Source organism: Lytechinus variegatus, chromosome 1 (assembly GCF_018143015.1).
Source record: "Lytechinus variegatus isolate NC3 chromosome 1, Lvar_3.0, whole genome shotgun sequence".
Classification (NCBI taxonomy): Eukaryota; Metazoa; Echinodermata; class Echinoidea; order Temnopleuroida; family Toxopneustidae; genus Lytechinus; species Lytechinus variegatus.
The window spans coordinates 93,504,997-93,525,674 of record NC_054740.1 but is presented as its reverse complement, the minus strand read 5'-3'; the positions used below and the strand labels follow the sequence as shown (position 1 = coordinate 93,525,674).

The 20,678-nt window shown below is 34.3% G+C and overlaps 1 protein-coding gene across 3 annotated transcripts in view; it reads right to left on the bottom strand.

Annotated features, from left to right (window-relative positions):
* Positions 1-16,465: 16,465 nt before the first annotated feature.
* The window catches only part of LOC121428870 (uncharacterized sodium-dependent transporter HI_0736-like), a 74,194-nt gene continuing 69,981 nt past the window's right edge, over positions 16,466-20,678 (bottom strand). For 2 of the 3 annotated variants that reach the window (XM_041625752.1, XM_041625742.1), the window contains exon 12: positions 16,466-17,126. In XM_041625752.1, coding sequence (XP_041481686.1) covers positions 16,893-17,126 — 234 coding nt within the window. In that variant the 3' untranslated portion in view covers positions 16,466-16,892. The remainder of the gene's footprint in view (positions 17,127-20,678) is intronic. The other variant, XR_005971849.1, reaches the window with a different exon arrangement.

Genomic DNA, 20,678 nt, shown 5'->3' with positions numbered 1-20,678 from the left:
GTAAAAATGAACGAGGTGAAAATGGCAAAGGCAAAAATGGCAGAGGTAAAATGGCAAAGGTAAAAATGGCAGAGGTAAAAATGGCAAGATTTAAAAAGCTACTAAAATTTTACGTTAAAAACGGGGACGTCATTTGCGAGCAGTTTTCTCCATATATGGTGTACTCAAAATATCAATGAAATATCATTAAGAAATAATAAAATGGTTTTACATGTAATTGTACCTTAATTTTTTTGACATACAAATAATTTCACATCCGCTCCTGAAAGATTTTTTATTAGCAATCATGAACCACTGAATAAAAAAAAAATGAAAAGTAGACATTTTGGTGCATAAATATGTGATATATATGATTTCACAGATCAAAAACTCAAACTTCTAATAACTTTCTTAATCTTTGATGGGTTTTCCGCACAGCTTCATCAATATATTTTTTTCTGCCATTTTAACAGTAGACCATTTATCAATGTAAATTTCCCCCTTTTTTATGTTATCCAAGTTATGCAAGTGGTTCAAAGAAATCCCGAACTCGTCTATTTCCGTGTGTTAATGCTAGCGCACATTGGTGTTTACATTACAATTCGTTTGGTATGTATGTGATGAAGTGTTGTTCTGCTATACGAACTGGCCAAGATAAATCCTTTCATCACTAACTAATTGAAATAATTTTGACATGAACGTGTTTGAGTTTAATCATATCAACAATAAAGTATAGATCTAAAAATGATTTTTTATTAAATCCAAATAATATCTTATCAGATCATAATACTAATTTTGTCGATAGGAGTCCATTCAAGGTCCATGATTGTCACTGATATTAACTGGAAAGGCTCTATCTTTTCCTTGCTGATCTAGCATGTCATGATCTTTACCTCTGTCATTTTTGCCTCTGCCATTATTACCTCTGCCATTTTTACCTCTCAGTGCCATTTTTTACCTATCAGTGCCATTTTTACCCGGCACCATTGTATAATCATCATCCTACAAGTATATTTTAGATATTGTTTTGTGCGAAAAAGATGAATCTCGGTGTAACATTTTTTTTTTCTTTCGAGATGACTGTGCTACTAGTATTAGATAGTTAGCCAGGGATTTTTTTTCAGGTTTCCATAGAATGATATTGAATACGTTATCCGGCTTCTCATTCGCTACCTTAACTTAAAGATTATTCGTTTCGGTTTTATCCATTTATTTCATTTCAATGTGGGGTGTTAAACCAAAATATTTAAAAATAAATACAGATTATCATGGCGGGAGGAAAGTGGATTTTTTTATTAGTGGGAAATCCGCATCAACCCCCTCCCTTTCTCTCTCACCTCTCTTCTCCTCTAATCCCCTTCTTTTCAACTCTCCTTATCCCAGGTCTTATCTCCTGAGGTATATAGGAGTAACCCTCACTATTCTTGATTACTTCTAAAAAAAGTAAGACTAGTTTCAGCTCATTTTTAACGAGCCAAGCAGGGCTAATGTGTATCTAACCTCAATTCCACAATATAAAAGAAAGCCATTATAATGTCTTCTTCTTAATAACAGTATATAGCGCCTATCAAAATTTCTCTACGCGCTTTACATCACAAAACCTAACTACTTAACTTACTAAACTAAACTCACTTATCAACTTAACTACCTTACATAATTACTAGACATCTAACGTAACTACCTTATAAACTTAACTACGGGCATATTAACTAAAACTGTAAAAATCAACCGTTCTTCTTCTTCCTCTCCCCCTTCTCCTCCTTCATCTTCTCCCCCTCCTCTCCTTCTCCTCCTCTTCATTCTCCTCCTCATTTCTTCTTCTTTTTGTCTTTTTCTTCTTCTTCAAGTGCAAGCAGGAATTTCATGTAATGACCTGAAATGATAATAATAATAATCCCCATTTATATAGCGCTTAATACATCGGAACGACGTCTCTAAGCGCTGTTCAGACATTATTACCCCGGTCATCGGATCCATGCATGCCTGCATAAAATGAATGCACTTCTCCACTCCCTGGGGAGAATTCCAACAAGAGATCCAAGACTCAATTGCTAGGCATATTATAGGCTTTCACATCCTACCGGGTACCCATTTAACACCTGGCTGGAGAGTGGCAAAGTGTGGATTTAAACCTTGCCAAAGGACGCTAGGCCATGATGGGATTCGAACACACGACCCGCTGATTACAAGGGGAGAGTCAGAACCGCTATGACCACGACGCTTCCATAACATATTAATGACTGTTTTCAGTGACTCATGAATAAGATACATATCTCACAAATCAAATAATAAGCCGCGAAGCGTGAGCTGATTTTTTTTAGATTCTTACCTGAAAACTGCAGAGGTTAAGAAATTTGGTTGAAATTGGAAGAAAGGTGAATTATTATGTTTTTTTTTTCAACGAATGCTTGAAACACAATGTTTAATTTGAGTGGAAACTGGACTTGTATCTCGAGTAGGTCATGTAGGTCGTACAATGACTTATGATCTCGAGATGGCCTCAGAGTCCGGGATCAGAGTGTCACATCTCTTCTTCGTCAATACAATACTTATATTGGCACTAATCTCTAGTTGAGGCACTCTCTGTGTACATGCATTATTCATTCCCAGAAAATTAATGTGAAAGTTTGATTTTAGAATGAGAAATTTGATTTCATCACACTGTCACTGTGTCTGATTTACGAGGATTTTTTCTTTACAATCTAAGTGTGTAAAGTGCGCAGCTATCATAGCCATGATCGAAAACATCTCTATCTGAACACCGCCATGGATATACATTAGGCATGTTAGGTAAAATGATGAAGTCATGTGCACACTTTCCTTATTTACTTTTGTTATTACATAAAATCGCAATTATTTCATACTTTCATACGCGCATGTGTGCACGCTGTGCCACCCTTGCCAACAAAATATGTTTCAGCAAGAAGTTGGTAGCTCCTTGGTTTCAGTAATGGCCGTCTTACACATTAAATCAGTTGTCAGTCCATGTTTTTTTTTCATTTATGGTGGACAAAATCTTAATAAATACAATTTTGTGTAATGGATTGCAAAATGACAAGTGGGGGTATCATCAGCTAAATATCTATGAAGAAACCTATGGATTAAAATTCTGTGCATTAAATCAATTCTTTAAAATGTCATTAGTTTGTTATTTCTTGCCCAATTCTGATGAAAATTTTCAGTGTTTTGTTTGTCTAATTTTTACTTTATGATCTGTTCAAATCAAATCATTTTCAGTCTGGGCTAACCTTTTAAATGAAGGAAGATATGGAGGGATTGTATTTGGAATAATCTAGGAGAGGTTTTGTTGATAAAGCAAGCGTTTGATTTTGAATATGTGATGCCAATGATGATGAGATTAATTTATTTTAACGAGTTTGTGGGATAGGCATGGCCATCGCTAGGCATTTTGCAGCGGTGGTGGTGGTGGTGCATGGGGGGAGCCCCTTGATTACTGACACTCGGTACCAACGGGAATACTGATTACTGACGATAATGAGTCATAGAAGTGCTCCACATTCTCATCAGCCCCACTGTTTTCCATCAGATTCAGCTTTCACTATTACGATGAGCATTGTTAATGTACTAACCCTGTGCTCGCAATATTTGATTAGTGAGATACGTATCATATCCAACATTACAATGACTATTCAAAAAAGTTTTCATGACTGTGTTTAGGCATGTTAGGTGTAATTCTAACAAAATCAACAAAGCGTTTTTGCGCTCGCATTAGATGACTATGGTGATGCTATGGTCACAAATACCTTTACGAACACCGTTCGAACAATTTTTATAAATAGCAATAAATGTTATGAAATCGTTCGTGCAGTGTTCGTAAAGGTATTTGTGACCATATAGCATATGATATATCCTTAAAATATCCCTGTTTGGGGTCAATATATACAAAAATTTCAGCTCGGTCTTCGCGCTCGCATTGCTTGTCTAGTGAGATGGATACTTATCATGATTACAAAATCTTGCTCACTAAATATCCCTTTTTAGGTCTGAATACAAAAAGTCTTCAGCTCGCGATTTGCGCGAGCTTCATTTGATCAGTGAGATAGATATCCTTTTAATTGCACAGTCCTTAAAACATCTCTATTAGCTCGTACCTGGCAATCGAGCGCGCTTCGCGCGCACTATAGGTGACTAAAAAAATGCTGGTGCTCCCACCATGCCATGACCCACGGTACGCCACTGCCTGATGGGAGGAGGGGGGGGGGGGCATTTTCCAAAAAGTTCACAAAGCGCCAAAATTAGGTCGGGGCCTCCGGGTTGCAAAATCCTGGATACGTGCCTGATATTTATATTAAATATTGCGAGCGCAAAGCGCGGGCTGAAATTTTTTTTTTTTTTATCTGAAAACTTCATATTCCAAGCACTTTTTGTAACCATGAATAAGATGGACATGTAGGCACAACAATAATCAATTCATGTGAGCGCAAAGCGCGAGAAATAAGATAGTAATGACTGTTTTCAGAGACTAATGAAGAGAATACATATTTCACCAATCAAATAATGGAGAGCAAAATGTCAGGTGAAGCTTTTCGAGATTCTCACGTGAAAACTGGAGAACTTTTTGCTACTATATAGGACGGGTAAGTAATCAAACAATTAATGCGAGCATTAATCGAGAGTGGACATTTTATATATTTCTACCCGGAAAAAATGTAATTCAAAGCATATTTGTAATCATTATAGAGATATATTTTTAACTAATAAATTGTTGCGAGTGCGAAGCGCATGCTGTAATTTTTTTTAGATTTCGATTTGACAACTGGTCAGTTCGAGCCCGTTTATAATTAGGAACGCAGAGCTCAAAGCGCTAGACGATGACATTCGAAACAATGCACCAATGAACAAGACTGGTACAACTGAACAATCAATGCGAGCGCGAGCTGATTCTGGAGGGGGGGGGGGGGGCGATTTACACCTACAACCGGAACATTCTAATCACTGTCGGCACAGAGAGCTCCTTAAACATTCGTATCGAGAAATAATCACGATAATTTATGGATAAAGAGTGCAATATATATTTACCCAAAATGATGTTTATTTATTTTTTTAAAATAAGCCTGTATATGCCTGCTTTAGTCGTAGGATAAAGAATTCAATTTATATCATTTATATCTATGCTAGATTGAAAGCTCAGTAAAAGAGTGTCCGCTCAATTCTGGGGCTCACGAGTTAGAAGAGCAATAACATCACTTAAGGAGGGCGCCAAAGCATACTGAATACGTCGTCATGACAACGGGGATGCTGTCGATGAATCGAATGGCAACGTGACAATTGACTATAATGCGATGTTAAAATCTTTTTCAATCAAGTGACGAGGTTTACATATAGGGGAAACGAGGAAAGAGAGAGGCAGCGTTTAATGGAGAGGGGAGGGGGGGGGCGAGTAGAGGATATGAGAGGGTGTGTAAGAGTTTTAAGATATGGAATCCAGAAAGGACCAATGAGCATCAGACTATATTGTATCATAATAATTTCACTTTCTTACGTTTTTTATGATGTAATGACTGTCTTATGGGTTTCATTCGTTCTCTTTTAGTTCTTTTAACATGATAATTCATAATACCAATTTCAGACCCTATTCTTTTCCGATTTCATTTTGAAATATATGAATCGTTTTCCATTACATTTGTTGTCAATGGAGTTACATCGATATTTAGAATGACTTCCTCTCATCTAATCTCCTATCTGCTGACGATACAAATATACAGTTCATGGTAAAGATCTAACTTCTTTGCAAGAACAAGTGATAACATAATTATGTCAGCTTTGCATGTTGTCACAGCCTTCCAGGCAATGGCTATTTGTTAAACCCCGTAAATGACTATTATTTTCAGTTATCGTAATAAACAATATGGCACTGAGAATTAAAAAAAAATTGACATTCCTAAGATTGAAAACAAAATTCTTGGTGTAACCATTGATTCAAAATGAACTAGGAAATTTTACATAAAAGATTTTGAGAAGAAAATATCAAAGAGTATTATTTTAAGAATATATCAAAGATGATTAAATCAAAGAATACAATAATAGTATACAAAATTTACAAAGCGCTTTATACGGACGTTTCAAAGCGCTTAGAAAGAAGAATATAAGTACAAAATATCTAAGTAAAAGAACAAAGAAACTGAAAGTGAAACCGCCATTACGAAAACCAATTATACATACAAATATAGAGATAATTGGCGAAATACAACTAGAATATAGCAGACCGATAATCATGTGAGTAAATTCAAATAATCCTAATAATTATTATATCAACATTATTTCCAGCTACTTTTTACGAGCTGATATATTATTGCGAATGTTGTATTCCACGCTTGTATTGCACTATTTGTCTTGTTGTAATCATAGCTGGAGTAAGATCAGACATAAACACATTATAGTCAGAGTTTTAGCTGCTTACTTTAAAAGATATTGCAACCTAACAGCAATGTATTTTTATTTATCAGTGTATCAATCGACTTATGCTTGTTCATTTTTCTCAGTTGTTTGATACAAATCAGAATTGATATAAATACAATGACGTGTTCTAATCTATTCGTTTCATAGGTCCAAAAAAGTGGAACAATTAGCTAAAGACATCAGAAATGCTCTAACTTTGAATTACTTTAGACAATACTAAATAAAAAAAAAAAACTTATATCTGGTCCATGAATTGAGTTATTTGCTTACTTTCAGTTGTGGGATGATTGGTTTGACAATTAATTTATGGTTTCATTTGATGTAATGTAAATAAAGTTGCCGCCCCCTTGTAATGTTGTATGGATTAAGTTCTTTATGTTTTTATTGTCTTTAAAGACATATTATGATCACTGCATGCTATATACTCATCTTATCTGTCATATTTTATGCTTTTGATTGTGAGCTCACATTGTTAGTATTCGGACTTTTTAATGAGTATATTTTGATAAAACCGAATCGAAGTTGAATGTGACGGTGCTCTCGTCACATGCTCTGCTTACCATGCTTACCGAGTTGCTACCATCATTATATTTTTACTTTATTTGTTGTTGTTTGTTGAAAATTAATGGCGACCAGTCATATTTGACTATTACCGCCAACTCGTTAGGCCAACTATTATTTTCTTTTCTTTTTTCGACGTTTCTTTAAAAATCGTTCCTCTCCTTTTTTTCCTTTTCTTTTTTTTTTATTATTATTATTATAAAGACCATCGTATCTTACAGGTTACCGCATGATCCCGTCCTTTCTAACGACACCGTCCAGACATCGTCCTGTCTCTCCGGTGTAGACAGGGGGCTCCCTTTGGGATACTCTATAGTCTTGAAAGAAACTCGAAAAAGAAATAGAAAAAAACTGTTATAGTCTTTTCCCGTGAAATGATCTCGCATATACCAATCAAATACATGTATATCTGTTTTGTATAAAATGATAAAATTTGATATGGGGAGGTTCGGATGATTCGAAATTCATAGGGCATCCAAAATGAGGGCTTTAATAAATGGAATGGTGCATTGTTAAATCAAAGTTGTAAGTTAGGTGAACATGGAATTAGTAAATAACCTACATATATATACACACATGCATATAAATATTCTTTTTCCTTTCCTTCCATTTCTTCATTTTTATTATTTTCCTTTCATTTATTCTCCTCTTCCTTCCATTCATCTTTTTTCTTTTCCCTTTTCCTCCTTCCTCTCCTTTTCCTTTTTTGTTTTCTCTTTCTTTCCTTTGTCTCTTTTTTTTTCTCAAAATGGATAATAAGCTCTACTGAATACAAGGCATATAACCTAGAGAAGATAAATATTGTTCTAAAACTAAAGTGAACAAGGACCATCATCTTATATGGTCATTATACTCATATAAATGATATATATACACACATGTGTATCTACATGAACAAATATACTAATCAAATATATATATTTCTTTCTTTCCGTCACGGAAAAAAAATCAATGTATTAACGCTTTTATCTTTGAATATATGTTTTTAAGCAGCGGTGCCTACTCTAGCAAAAAATGACGTAGAGGCTGCCTTCATCCTAAGTCTTGATTGGGTACATGGCCAAACGCTTTAGTTGATTGATGCTGGCCTGCTCATGTAATCTTTTATCTATGTTTATGATATATGTTTTATAATCATTATAATTTGGTCAAAGAAAGAAGGAAACGAATGAAAGAAAAAGGAAAGGAGGGGAGAAAATAAAGGAAGGGAAGAAAAGAAGGAAAAGGGAGGAAAGAAAGAAAGAGAAAGCAAGAAAGAAAGCAAGCAAGAAAGAAACTAAGTAAGAAAGAAAGCAAGAAAGAAAGAACCTAAGAAAGAAAACAAGCAAGAAATAAATAAAGAAAACAAGAAAGCAAGCAAGCAAGAAAGAAAGAAAGACAACAGAAAGCAAGCAAGAAAGAAAGAAAGCAAGAGAGCAAGAAACATGAAAGAAAAAAAAAGAAAGAGAGCAAGAAAGCGAGAGAACAAGAAAGAAATAAAGAAAGAAAGAATAGAAGAAAGCAAGAAAACAAGAACAAAGAAAGCAAGAGAGAAAGAAAGCAAGAAAGTTAGAAAGCAAGCAAGAAAGAAAGAAAGCAAGAGACCAAGAAAGTTAGAAAGCAAGCAAGCAAGCAAGAAAGAAAGAAAGAAAGCAAGAAAGAAAGCAAGAGCAAGAAATAAAAAAAAAGAAAACAAGAAAGCAAGCAAGAAAGAAAGAAGGCAAGAAAACAAGAGAGAAAGAGAGAGAAGGATGTGAGGAAGAAAATATCAATAAAAACAATTATGAATTCTTGTTATCATCATCATCCTTCTCAATATCATTTGTATCAATAATTATCATAATAGTAAATAAAGAAAAATGCCGTTTGTTACTAGTAACATAAAATACGAATGGTGACCCTTTCTTGCAGTAAATGATATACACCAGATTTCACTTGGTGTTGATAGTTCCTAATGATATACACCAAATTTATTTTACTTGGTGTTGATCGTTTCTAATGATATACACCACTGAGATTTATTTTACTTGGTGATATACGCCAAATTTATTTTACTTGGTGTTGATCGTTTGTAATGATATACACCACTGAGATTTATTTTACTTGGTGTTGATCGTTTCTAATGATATACACCACTGAGACTTATTTTTTACTTGGTGATATCATGGACCATGGTGATATACACCAGATTTATTTTACTTGGTGTTGATCGTTTCTAATGATATACACCAGATTGATTTTACTTGGTGTTGATAGTCCCTAATGATATAAACCAGATCTTTTTCACTTGGTGTTGATAGTTGCTAATGATATAAAACAGATTTATTTCACTTGGTGTTGATAGTCCCTAATGATATAAACCAGATTTATTTCACTTGGTGTTGATAGTTCCTAAGAAAGGGTCATCAGTCATTCATAAAGGTATTGTTACTTGACAAACAGCTTTCGAAAAAAGATACTTAACAACATGCCTCCAATGAGAGCATCTATCAAGATTACATGTCTTTTGATTACTAGGGTCTTTTCATTACTGATACACCATGTCAAACATGAATGGCTACATAATAAAAAGCTACTCACAGAATAACCTAGATAAAAACTTCACTGGTGTTATCAGTAACTAATTTATTGAAAAATAAACATCCCAGAATAGAATAACTTTTTAATAATTAATACAAAATTACAAATGCATCATTATAACATGACTTTCTTTGATATAAGGAGTAATCACAATATATAATTAAAGAGTTATTGATGCCAACACCGGAATGACAAACATGATAAACTAGCACATCAATGATGTGGAGCTCATCGGCATCTCACAACAAAATTTAACAATTTTAATTTCAGCCCAGTTGACACTGTAGTGAATTATATTGTATTAATAACTATCTAGTCAAAGTTTCTTAACTCTGTGTAGAACCTTGGTGAACCTAATGTAGCTCTCAGATTGAACGAAAATAACCAAAGTCAATCAACAAATAAATGAGTCATTTTTGTGAGTTTTGAAAATATATGAATAAATAAGCATATTTAATGAGTTTCAAAATTGAAATTGATCAACAAATGAAGAGAAACATTTCTTTGTAATTCTGTGTAGAAGTTTGGTGAACCTCATAAAGTTCTACAAAATGGAAGAAAAAGTAAAAATCGGTCAACCATTATAGAAGAAAAAGCATTTTATGAGAATTTTTAAAAATATCATAAATTAATTTCGCATAAATTAGCATAAAAATTGTTCTAATCAGAATTTCAAAATTCTGTGTAGAAGATTGGTGAACCTCATGAAGCTCTTCCAGATGGAAGAAAAAAAAAATCAAAATCGGTCAACATATAGAGAAGCATTTTATGAGAATTTTTAAAAATATGCATAAATTAATTTCGCAAAAATTAGCATAAAAATTGTTCTGATCAAAATTTCACAATTCTGTGTATAGAAGTTTGGTGAACCTCATGAAGCTCTACCAGTTAGAAGCAAAAAAAATCAAAATCGGTCAACAAAGAAGCATTTTTTGTAAATTTTGAAAAATGTGCATAAATTAGCATATTTAATGAATTTCAAAATTCTGTATAGAAGTTTTGAATCCCCCACCTAGTGCCATAAAACAAACAGAATTGAAATCGGACTTGAAAAGTTAAAGTTCTTCGAATGCTTGTATTTACATATAATTTCATGAAACAAGAGTTTTCTCTGGTTTCCCATCAAAGCTATCGTACGGTTAAAGGACAAGTCCACACCAACAAAAACTTCATTTTAATAAAAAGAGAAAAATTCAACAAGCACGGCACTGAAAATTTCATCAAAATCGGATGTAAAATAAAAAAGTTATGGCATTTTAAAGTTTCGCTTTATTTCACAAAACAGTTATATGCACATCTCGGTCGGTATGCAAGTGAGGAACTGATGACATCACTCACCATTTCTTTTGTATTTTATTACATAAAATATGAAATATTTCTATTTTCTTGTCATTGTCATGTGAAATGAAGTTTCATTCCTCCCTGAACACATGGAATTCCATTTTTTTTTACATTTTGTGCTTCAGGCAAGAAGGTCCTAATCGTCAAATTCGTAAAAATTGAAATATTGTATAATTCAAACAATAAAACACAAAAGAAATAGTGAGTGAGTGACATCATCGACTCTCTCATTTGGATGTATTATTGTCTTGAATTGAGAAGCATCGTATATAGCTTGCACTAGATCGCTTCGCCTGTCGGCAAAAGTAACGATGGTATTGACAATTTCTTTTCGCGCTTCAACGTTTAATACAAGAGGCCTAACATCAATTTCACTGACATCACCGTTCGTACATAACGCCTTGCCGTACAAACACACCCAGACGCCACAACGAATAGAATCTACCTGGGTTGGACAATCAACCGCTACTATTTTGAATGACCCATCTCTGTTCCTTGGCAGTATCGGTCGATTTGTCCAATGACCGTGTGACAATCCCAATAGGAAAACTTTGTCTAAGGTGGAGACGAGCCTACCATCATTAGGATGTACCCCTTGACCATGGAGCTAACAGACCTAACGGGTCGTACAAACGCAATACAGAGTTGTTGTCAAGGACAAGCAATCTGAAGTGTGAATCGTTAATTAAGGGCAAAAATATCATATCTGCAACCCGTCCTGCCGTAAACATGGTTTCGCTCAAAATTCGATAGTGATAATTTTCGATAGTTATTGGATTCACATTCGTTCTATCAAAGGTATTAATCGATGATGGATATATTCCGAACTTAATGCCCAGATCTTCCTGGTTCATTATGTTAACCATTATGGATAGGTAAATATCGATCATTATATTTGACACAACTTGAGTCAAGTTGGGTGAAAACTGCTCAATAACATGATTTGCACACAATGGTGATCTTTATGGACAAGTTTTCTTGTACACATGATTTCTGCAGAGCTAGCAAATGTAATATCTAGACAGGTATCTGCTAAAAGCATGTTTGATCGGCTTATTTCGAAAGGGTGGGTGCTGTCGCGTTAGGGTGCGTCAACGCGAACGCGAAGATTCGTCCAAAGCCCCCCCAGTTTGGCCGAAAGGGTGCGTTGGGAGCGCCACGTCGAGTCGCGTTCACTGGAACGCGCCCTTTCGTCCAAAGCCCCCCCCCCCGGTTTGGACGAAAGGGTGTGTTTAATAATAATGAATAAATAAATACAAATATTTATAAGAAAGCTGAATATAAGGTATTTTATCAAACATTGCCAATTTGCATGTAAAATAGTGGATTTTCAATCATTTAAAGCATTGACAATTTGAGGAAAGAAAGAAAAGTTCAACTAAGAATAATAATGATAATAAAATCAGATACCCACCCTTGCAATAGGCCACTTGGCGCCAATTTTTCACTCCAAATTCATTTCCATAAATTCACTCTTTGGGGTGAAATTATTATTATCATTATAAGTATTATTATTATTATTGTTATTATTTTTATTATTTTAAGTATTATTATTATTATTATACAAACAACACGCACATATTATTATTATTATACACACAACACGCACACATACACAACAGATACATCTCACAAAATATACTGAAGCAGGGTCTCAAGTGTAAAATATAGTAAGGTAGGGTCTGAAGAGTTAAACGTTGTGAATGCTGACCCGACATCAATTTTGGCCTTGCCCTTCCAGGACACATCTGCCGTAAGTTTTATAATTTGGGGGACACCAAATATCTCCAGGTATACGAATGTTTTCCTTTGTAATAAATACACACCTGCAAAGTATAAAATTGAAGGTAAGTTACTTTTTTTTATTTGAAAGAACCTTGAAATCAGTCATAATTTTTACATGTATCAATATTACACCATAAAACATTTCCACCGAAAAATCCTCATGCAGCATGCCGTCATTGTTTTTTTTTTTTTTACCTTAAAAAGAATGTTTGTGCCATATGATGATTTATGTTCCTATGCAAATTTCACATATCACTCGTCTTTTTTGTTTGTTCAGCTTTGTTATAAATATTTGTATTTATTTATTCATTATTATAAAACACACCCTTTCGTCCAAACCGGGGGGGGGGGGGCTTTGGACGAAAGGGCGCGTTCCAGTGAACGCGACGCGACGTGGCGCTCCCAACGCACCCTTTCGGCCAAACCGGAGGGGGGGGGGCTTTGGACGAATCTTCGCGTTCGCGTTGACGCACCCTAACGCGACAGCACCCACCCTTTCGACATAAGCCTGTTTGATCTGTCATTCAAAATAAATCAATTTCTGCTTTTGTTTGTGACATAATTATATAATTGATAGTAATATATGTTTTGACAAGGAAAATGATCTATGTGTGTGGGGCATCGGAAGAGAAGATAAATTAATTACTCATCTGCTTCCAGAAACAAAAATGCAAATAGCTTGCTACTGCTAATATAAATCATTCAATTGTAGACTTCAAAATGTGAAAGATTGATATGATTGGCGGCAAACTTTTTCAAATACCCTGTGCCAATTCAATGAGATAAAACAAAACATCTTTCATGAAGTAAATATGAGGTGTAAATGAAATTGTTAGAAGAAATTGATTCTACGAGGCATTCAGTGTAAGATGATCACCCCAAAGGCATGGGTTTGGGTCCAATAAGTTTGTATATGTAGGTAATGGAAGACAGCACCATTTCACTGATATTTCTTGTAGTAACTACACAAAATTACAATCTGTCATAATAACTTTCAACTGTAGATGGCAGTACAATTAATATATATATATCTAGTACCATATATCAAATATAAATAGAGGGTAAAATATGTTCATTTTATTTCATTTGGTGGTACTCATGACTTTTCAAGTAATATCAACATTCCACTCAGTCAATTGATTTATTTCAAATAATTACAGTTCATATATGTACCAATCATTAACCCCAATATGCAGGGGGGGGGGGGGGTGCGGAATCCGCCCAACTACATTTTTCACAATAAATCGATTAAATCACAACAGAGTGAAAATTTTCTCCTGCGCTGCTCGTCGACTTTTTTACTTTCGAATCTTGCACAACTTTTGAGACCAGGGGTCCTTTTCAGAAAGAGTCGCGTTTAAACGCAAGTCAAAAAATAAATTGCAAGTCCCAAATGCACGATGTTGATTGGTTGAAAATCAAGTTGCACATGATTTTTAGAGTTGCGATTGATTGCAACAGGCCCCAGATTTGCAAGGCAAATCAATCAATTCTTTGTCACCTTATGAAACCTGAGACTGTTTTGGCAAACTATAAAACTATTTCATAACGGCAAGTTCCTTTTAAAATCAATGAAAATGATTAAATTAATAATCAAACAGATGTGTGTTAAAGCATGAATTTGGCAAAATCAAATACATATTTGTTGACTTGAGTGTAGACTCTTAATGATAGGCAGCCATGTAGCAGGGGGAAGGTTAATGCCCATAGGTTTAATAAAGAATTGGGATCTACAGTTTACCACAGTCAGCTGTCAAATCAGATCAATTGAAATTAATACTGATATGACATGAGAAAAAGACCTGAAAGATGTAAAGTTGTGCAAAGTATCAACCCTGTAAAAACCCATATGATAAAAAGCCAGCAATTGCTCAAGATCTTTACCCTGTGTCGATCGGGCGCCAATAATGTTGAGCTAAGGAGATCATCAAAGAAAAATGATATCATAAGTACATTAATAAAAAGAATATTAATAGTAATAAAACTGATAGAAGTACTAATTGTAAAAACAATAATAACAAAATAGTCTTAACAATAATAACAGTAATAATAGGAAGAAATAGTAATGATAACAGTTGGTGCAGATCCAGAGTCAGACTTTTATGGAGAGCAAATTTGTCAAAATAATTTGACAGGTAAAAATAAAGTTATCGCCTATTTTACAGAGTGCATAGTGAAGGCATGCTACTTGTAAATTAGTTTCAAATTTTATGGGCCTGCACCTTCTATCATACCCCTGGATCCGCGGAACAAAAATGGTGCAAAGAGTAAAAACAAACTATCAATTAAAAACTTTATTCATTCAATAAGGTAAAAATAAAGACTCGCATTCCTTCTATTAAATCTTATTCAGCTGAGAATATCATGGATACAAATAAATCATGCATCAGGAATCAGATATAAAAATGCTTTTCACAAAATATACAAAAAAATAATTAAAATCTTTAATAACAATGATTACATTAACAACACTGCACTTAAATGTTTAATAAAGTTTCATATTTTGAATATGATTATCATTATCAAACATGTTGTCAAAAAAGTACATGTAGGATAAGAATTAAAAAATGGAATATTTTCCCAAACTCTTAAGAAAACAGAAAATGAATAAAATAAACAATGCAAAATATATAATCAAAGACAACAAAAGAATTAATGCAATAGTCCTATAAATACAATATAACAAGATGTGCTAGAATAAGTAAAGTTAATCTTGAAGGAATAGCAGCAGCTCTTAAAGTAAATTAATGCTATAAACTACATGACTTTGTACAATTATTATGAATCCTCAGGCTTATGTAATAATAATGATTTTAACAAATAAAAAACCCCAAAATACTGATAGAAAGAAAAACCTCACTGAAACTTCAATTTAAATTGGACAAGTTAGTTGGATAAAGCAATGGATGAGCTGATATCATCTACCCCAAGTTATTTACTTGTATCTTATCACATGAAATCACATTTATTCAAACTCTGTCCCCCAAAACATAAAAACAGGAGTAGCTATTGATCACTGCTGCAAATTATATTCTGACAAAGGAGACAATAAATACATGTATGTAAATACAAATAATTATAATTTTATGTATCAAAAAGAAAAGTGGGAAAATGAAAATAAAATATTGACAAAAAATGAAAATTCAATAGCTTTGTTCTTTTTTAATCAGACGGAATGTTTTGCTTGTTAAATGTTTACTTATATATTTAGATATCATTTTAAGCCTGGGGTGCATGTTAATAATAATAATAATGATGTGTCCATTTATATAGCGCAGTTACTATGTGCATATACTCAACTGCGCTTTGATACTTGGTAACATATTATTACCCTGGCTGTAGCTAAGCCGCCATATTAATAGGCGCTTAGGCGTTCAAGGAATAAATCCTACCGGGTACCCATTCACCTCACCTGGGTCGAGTGCAGCACAATGTGGATAAATTTCTTGCTGAAGGAAATTACGCCATGGCTGGGATACGAACCCACGTCCCTCTGTTTCAAAGTCCAGAGACTAATCCACTGGGCCACAACGCTCCACGTTAAGAATAGTAAACAATAATAAAACTATATTGACATAATAAAAAATGTAAGTTATAAATGCAAAGATGATAAATCATGTCTAATGATACTATATTACTACCTCAACTAACACTCCTGAAGACGGACATTCAACCTGCCCAAAACGTTGAGTCTCTCTACTGTTTTTGCTTATCATCTCTACTCGCCGACTCAAGCCAGCAACTCCTCATCCATCCTACTACTCAAGCTGTTTTCAACTCATCAATCTCTTCTGGTTTAGAGTCCTTTTCAGGACTACATTCAAGAAAGACTACTCTCAAATTTCCACTTTCTCGCCTATCCACTTATTTTTTCTTCTTCTATCCACTCAATACTCCACATGGTGTACCGTAAACCAAATCAGCAAATAACATTGATCTCAAATAGTATAATTGAATTCTCTTGCAATTACAATACAAACAAATTAATGTAATTCTGTGAATAACAAAAGAGAATTATAAATAAATGATAATGGCTAACATACTATTAAATGCACTTGTGCTAAGGCACTATTAAAAATAAATGACATCCTCTTGTAATGCAATATAAACAAATCATGCCGCCACCAACTTTGGTGAAATAATGGTCACAGCAAATTCAAAGATCTAATACACTAAATGAAGATTGAAAATCATTTCAAACAATCATGTTGATAAATGTAGTGACATCCCATAACTTCTTTCTTACCTTAAATTAGTACTACTGTTCCAATATCATTATCATTAGTGAATGCTACAGAGGTAGTGCTCTTTTCATCATGTATGTCATCATCATTGCTAGACAGTGTGTTGTAGCTGATGGTTTTTGGGTCTTGTCTACTTTTAATGAAGAGATGAGTAGATGGAGTATCACTGGATGACTTGGAACCATATCGTAAGGTTAATATATTGATGGTAATCAGGATGATGAGAGCACCTACCCACTGAAAGAACAACATTTAAGAACAACAATTCTATCATTAACCCACATTCATACAAAAACATTTTACGATGTAATTTTTCACAAGGCAATCTTGCTGTATTTGGTGAATTTGGCTCAATAATATTTTTCTTCCTCATATACCCTTCATGGCTTGCCATATTCATCATCAGAACTTGTATGAAATTCTAATTCTACTTCTACAATGCCTATCAAAAAAAAGTTTACACTTTGAAAAAGCCCTGGGAATTAAAAAATAATTACGACATGTTGGTATTTTTTTCACATATAATCTTGGCTTAGGGTCTCATCTAACCAATGAAAGTAAAAGTTTTGACAGAATGTTACATTTGAGTGAGCACTGTCCATGTTTGTACAGATTGCAGAAATCTGTTTGCGCAGAAATGCTCATTTTCATGCTGTGTAAAGGGGAAAGGGTGAAATCAAACTTACCCTGTGAAACATTTCTTATACATTTCCCTCGCACTTTTAGTCAATTGAAATAAAATTGATACATTCAAGCATTTTTTAATAATTTTGCCACCCAAATTGAAATTTGAACACTTATTAAGCACAACCTTTACCCTTTTTTGCCATCTGGATCTGAGGACATAACTGAATCTGAACAAAAGTTTATATCAGACATCTCCAGCATATTTTTCACTAAGTTTTTATCATTTAAAGTGGGTTTACATTTCATTTTCATTTAATACTAAACTAATACTTGTTTCTCCACACTTTTCCCAAGCTTGACATTGATTAACAAATGAAAATCAAGCCTCAGCCGTTTCATGTAAATCCCAGCTCAAGCAGATATCGTCACGATGGCCTTGTTGTGTGGGGGAGAGGGATGGGGCGCAATGCACTCTTCAAAGTGTTTTGGGCAAGGAAACAAGTTTAAAAAGGTAAAAGACATCTTCAAATCAATATTACCAGCTAAATTCCCCGTATTATACATGATTAAGGTCTACTTCTATTAGCATAACTATTTGAAAGTTCTACGCAAATCATTTTTCACTAACTTTTCAAAAGTAAGTGGTGCTCACTCAAGCAGAAATATTTTTTGACAGTTATATCGTCATTTACTTAAATGGATCTGTACCAATGTTAAAATGTGGTAAAATCTTCAGGATATGAAAAATGTATAATTTTACACGATTTTTTCTAAGTGTAAACTTTTTTTTGATACGCACTGTATTTTGGCCCCTTCCTCAGATCTCAGTTGTTGATCACATAATTGCCACGATAGTCGGCGCACACGTCTCCCATGACGTAATCTCCAAAAAATGATGGTTAAATGTAACCAAGTTATTCAAATTTATTTTTACTCAGTTATGCTTATTAACACATAAAATCATAATTTGGCTGTAATTCTTTGGATATAACTACAAAACTGTATTCAAGACACTCTTCTTAATATTCTTCCAATGTGTGTGTGAATATATAATACATAAACCCCTCAAAAAAGTTTGGAAATCTGTGTTTGGCCATTAATTTCTCCAAACTCCTTAATTATACACAATGCATATTTTACATCATTCAAAAGATCATTTAATTAGCCTTCCAATTTCTTTCAGGTTTTCTTGTTTGGAACTTGCAAAGTTCAGGGTTTTGTGATGAATTAATGATCAATAATTGTGATGAGTTTGTTGCTTGAGAAAATTTTATGCGCTAAATATCCGGTGTCTGTTGCATTGTTTCTTTTTCAATTTAACGAATACATCCAAGATCGCCTACTGTCCAATGTTCCACTCTTCATAACTGGTGATTTTAACATCCTAGTTGATGTAAACTCAAGAGTATGAAAGTCATTTAAAGATCTTCTTGAATCACTCTGTTGTACTCAGTTTGTAAATTTTAGTACTCATTCTCAAGGTGACACGCTTGACTTCCTTATTTGTCACCAATCTGATGACTTAATTGTTGGTCAGCCATGGCCATGTAAATATCTTATTTCAGATCATATTCCAGTCATGTGCCATCTCAACACATGTAAACCATTTTTGACTGACAAGATTGTGTCGTATCGTAAATACTCCTGTATTAACACTGCAGTGTTTAATAAAGAGCTTGCGGATAGTAGGCGATGTAGAAATTTACATGTATCACAAGATATTTCTGAATTGGCAAACTTGTATGATATCAAACTCAGGAACCTCTTAGATAAGCATGCTCCCTTGGTTTTGAAGCGAGTAGTTGCTCGCCCTCATGTGCCATGGTATACAGACAAGGTCCGAGAAGCAAAAAGGCAGAGACGTAAAGCAGGGAAGAAATGGCATAGAACAAGAACCGATCAATGTCTGAACGAGTATAAGAAAGCTCGTAACACAGCATTATATGTTTTAAATGCTGCTCACAAAACCTATTACAAAGACTTGATAGCACGGAACAAGGAAGACGTAAAAGGCTTGTTCACGGTTGTTCAATCTCTGCTGAATGTCTCAAATAAACATCCAGTGGTGCCATGTAACATTGATAGGATGACATTTGAGAATGACATAGGAAAATTCTTTCATGATAAAGTTCTTAGTATTCACAGTGATATTCAATCCAATATAAATTTGATTGATGGTATTGATACTGATTCATCTGGTTTATCTCCAGCACCCGAAGATATCAAATTTGATAAATTCAAAATTTTATCAGAACGAGAAGTTAGGCAACTCGTGATGAAGCTCACTAAGAATTCTTGCTCTGCTGATCCACTTACAACAAATCTTATTATGCAACATATTGATGTTATACTTCCTGTGTATATGTCTATGATCAATGTCTCCCTGTCTACAGGTCATTTTCCTAATGAATGGAAAGTAGCCCTGGTTTCAACTCTGTTGAAAAAGCCAGGTCTGGATCCTGCATTCTGTAATCTAAGACCTGTAAGCAACTTACAAACATTTCAAAATTGGTAGAAGGTGCAGCCACTCAACAAATCTTACAGTTTCTCAATAGCAATTCACTTCTTCCATCCAACCAATCCGCATATAAACAACATCATAGTACAGAAACTGTGCTGCTTAGGATTAAGAGTGATATTCTGATGGCAATGGACGATCAGAGAGTCACTCTTCTAGTATTACTAGACTTAAGTAGCGCATTTGATACTATAGACCACACCAGACTATTGGAAATTTTGCATAATTGTTTCAGTATCAATGGTGTTGCTCTCAACTGGATCAAGTCATACTTGTCTGATCGGCATCAAAAAGTTGTTATTGATGGTACTGTCTCAGATTCTTTCCCAGTACCTTTTGGTGTGCCCCAGGGCTCACGACTCGGTCCCTTGCTTTTTGCATTATAGCCTCATTAACAGCACTCAGAATAATTTTCCTGAAGGTTCTTGTCATTGTTATGCCAACAACACACAATTGTATATATCTTTTAGGCCATCTTCTACCTCTGCAGACACAAGTGTTTTAAGGCTAGAACAATGTTTCATTCTTATTCGTTGCTGGATTCGAATCCCAGCCATGGCGTAATTTCCTTCAGCAAGAAACTGATCCACAATGTGCTGTACTCAACCCAGGTGAGGTAAATGGGTATCCGTAGGAAGTAATTC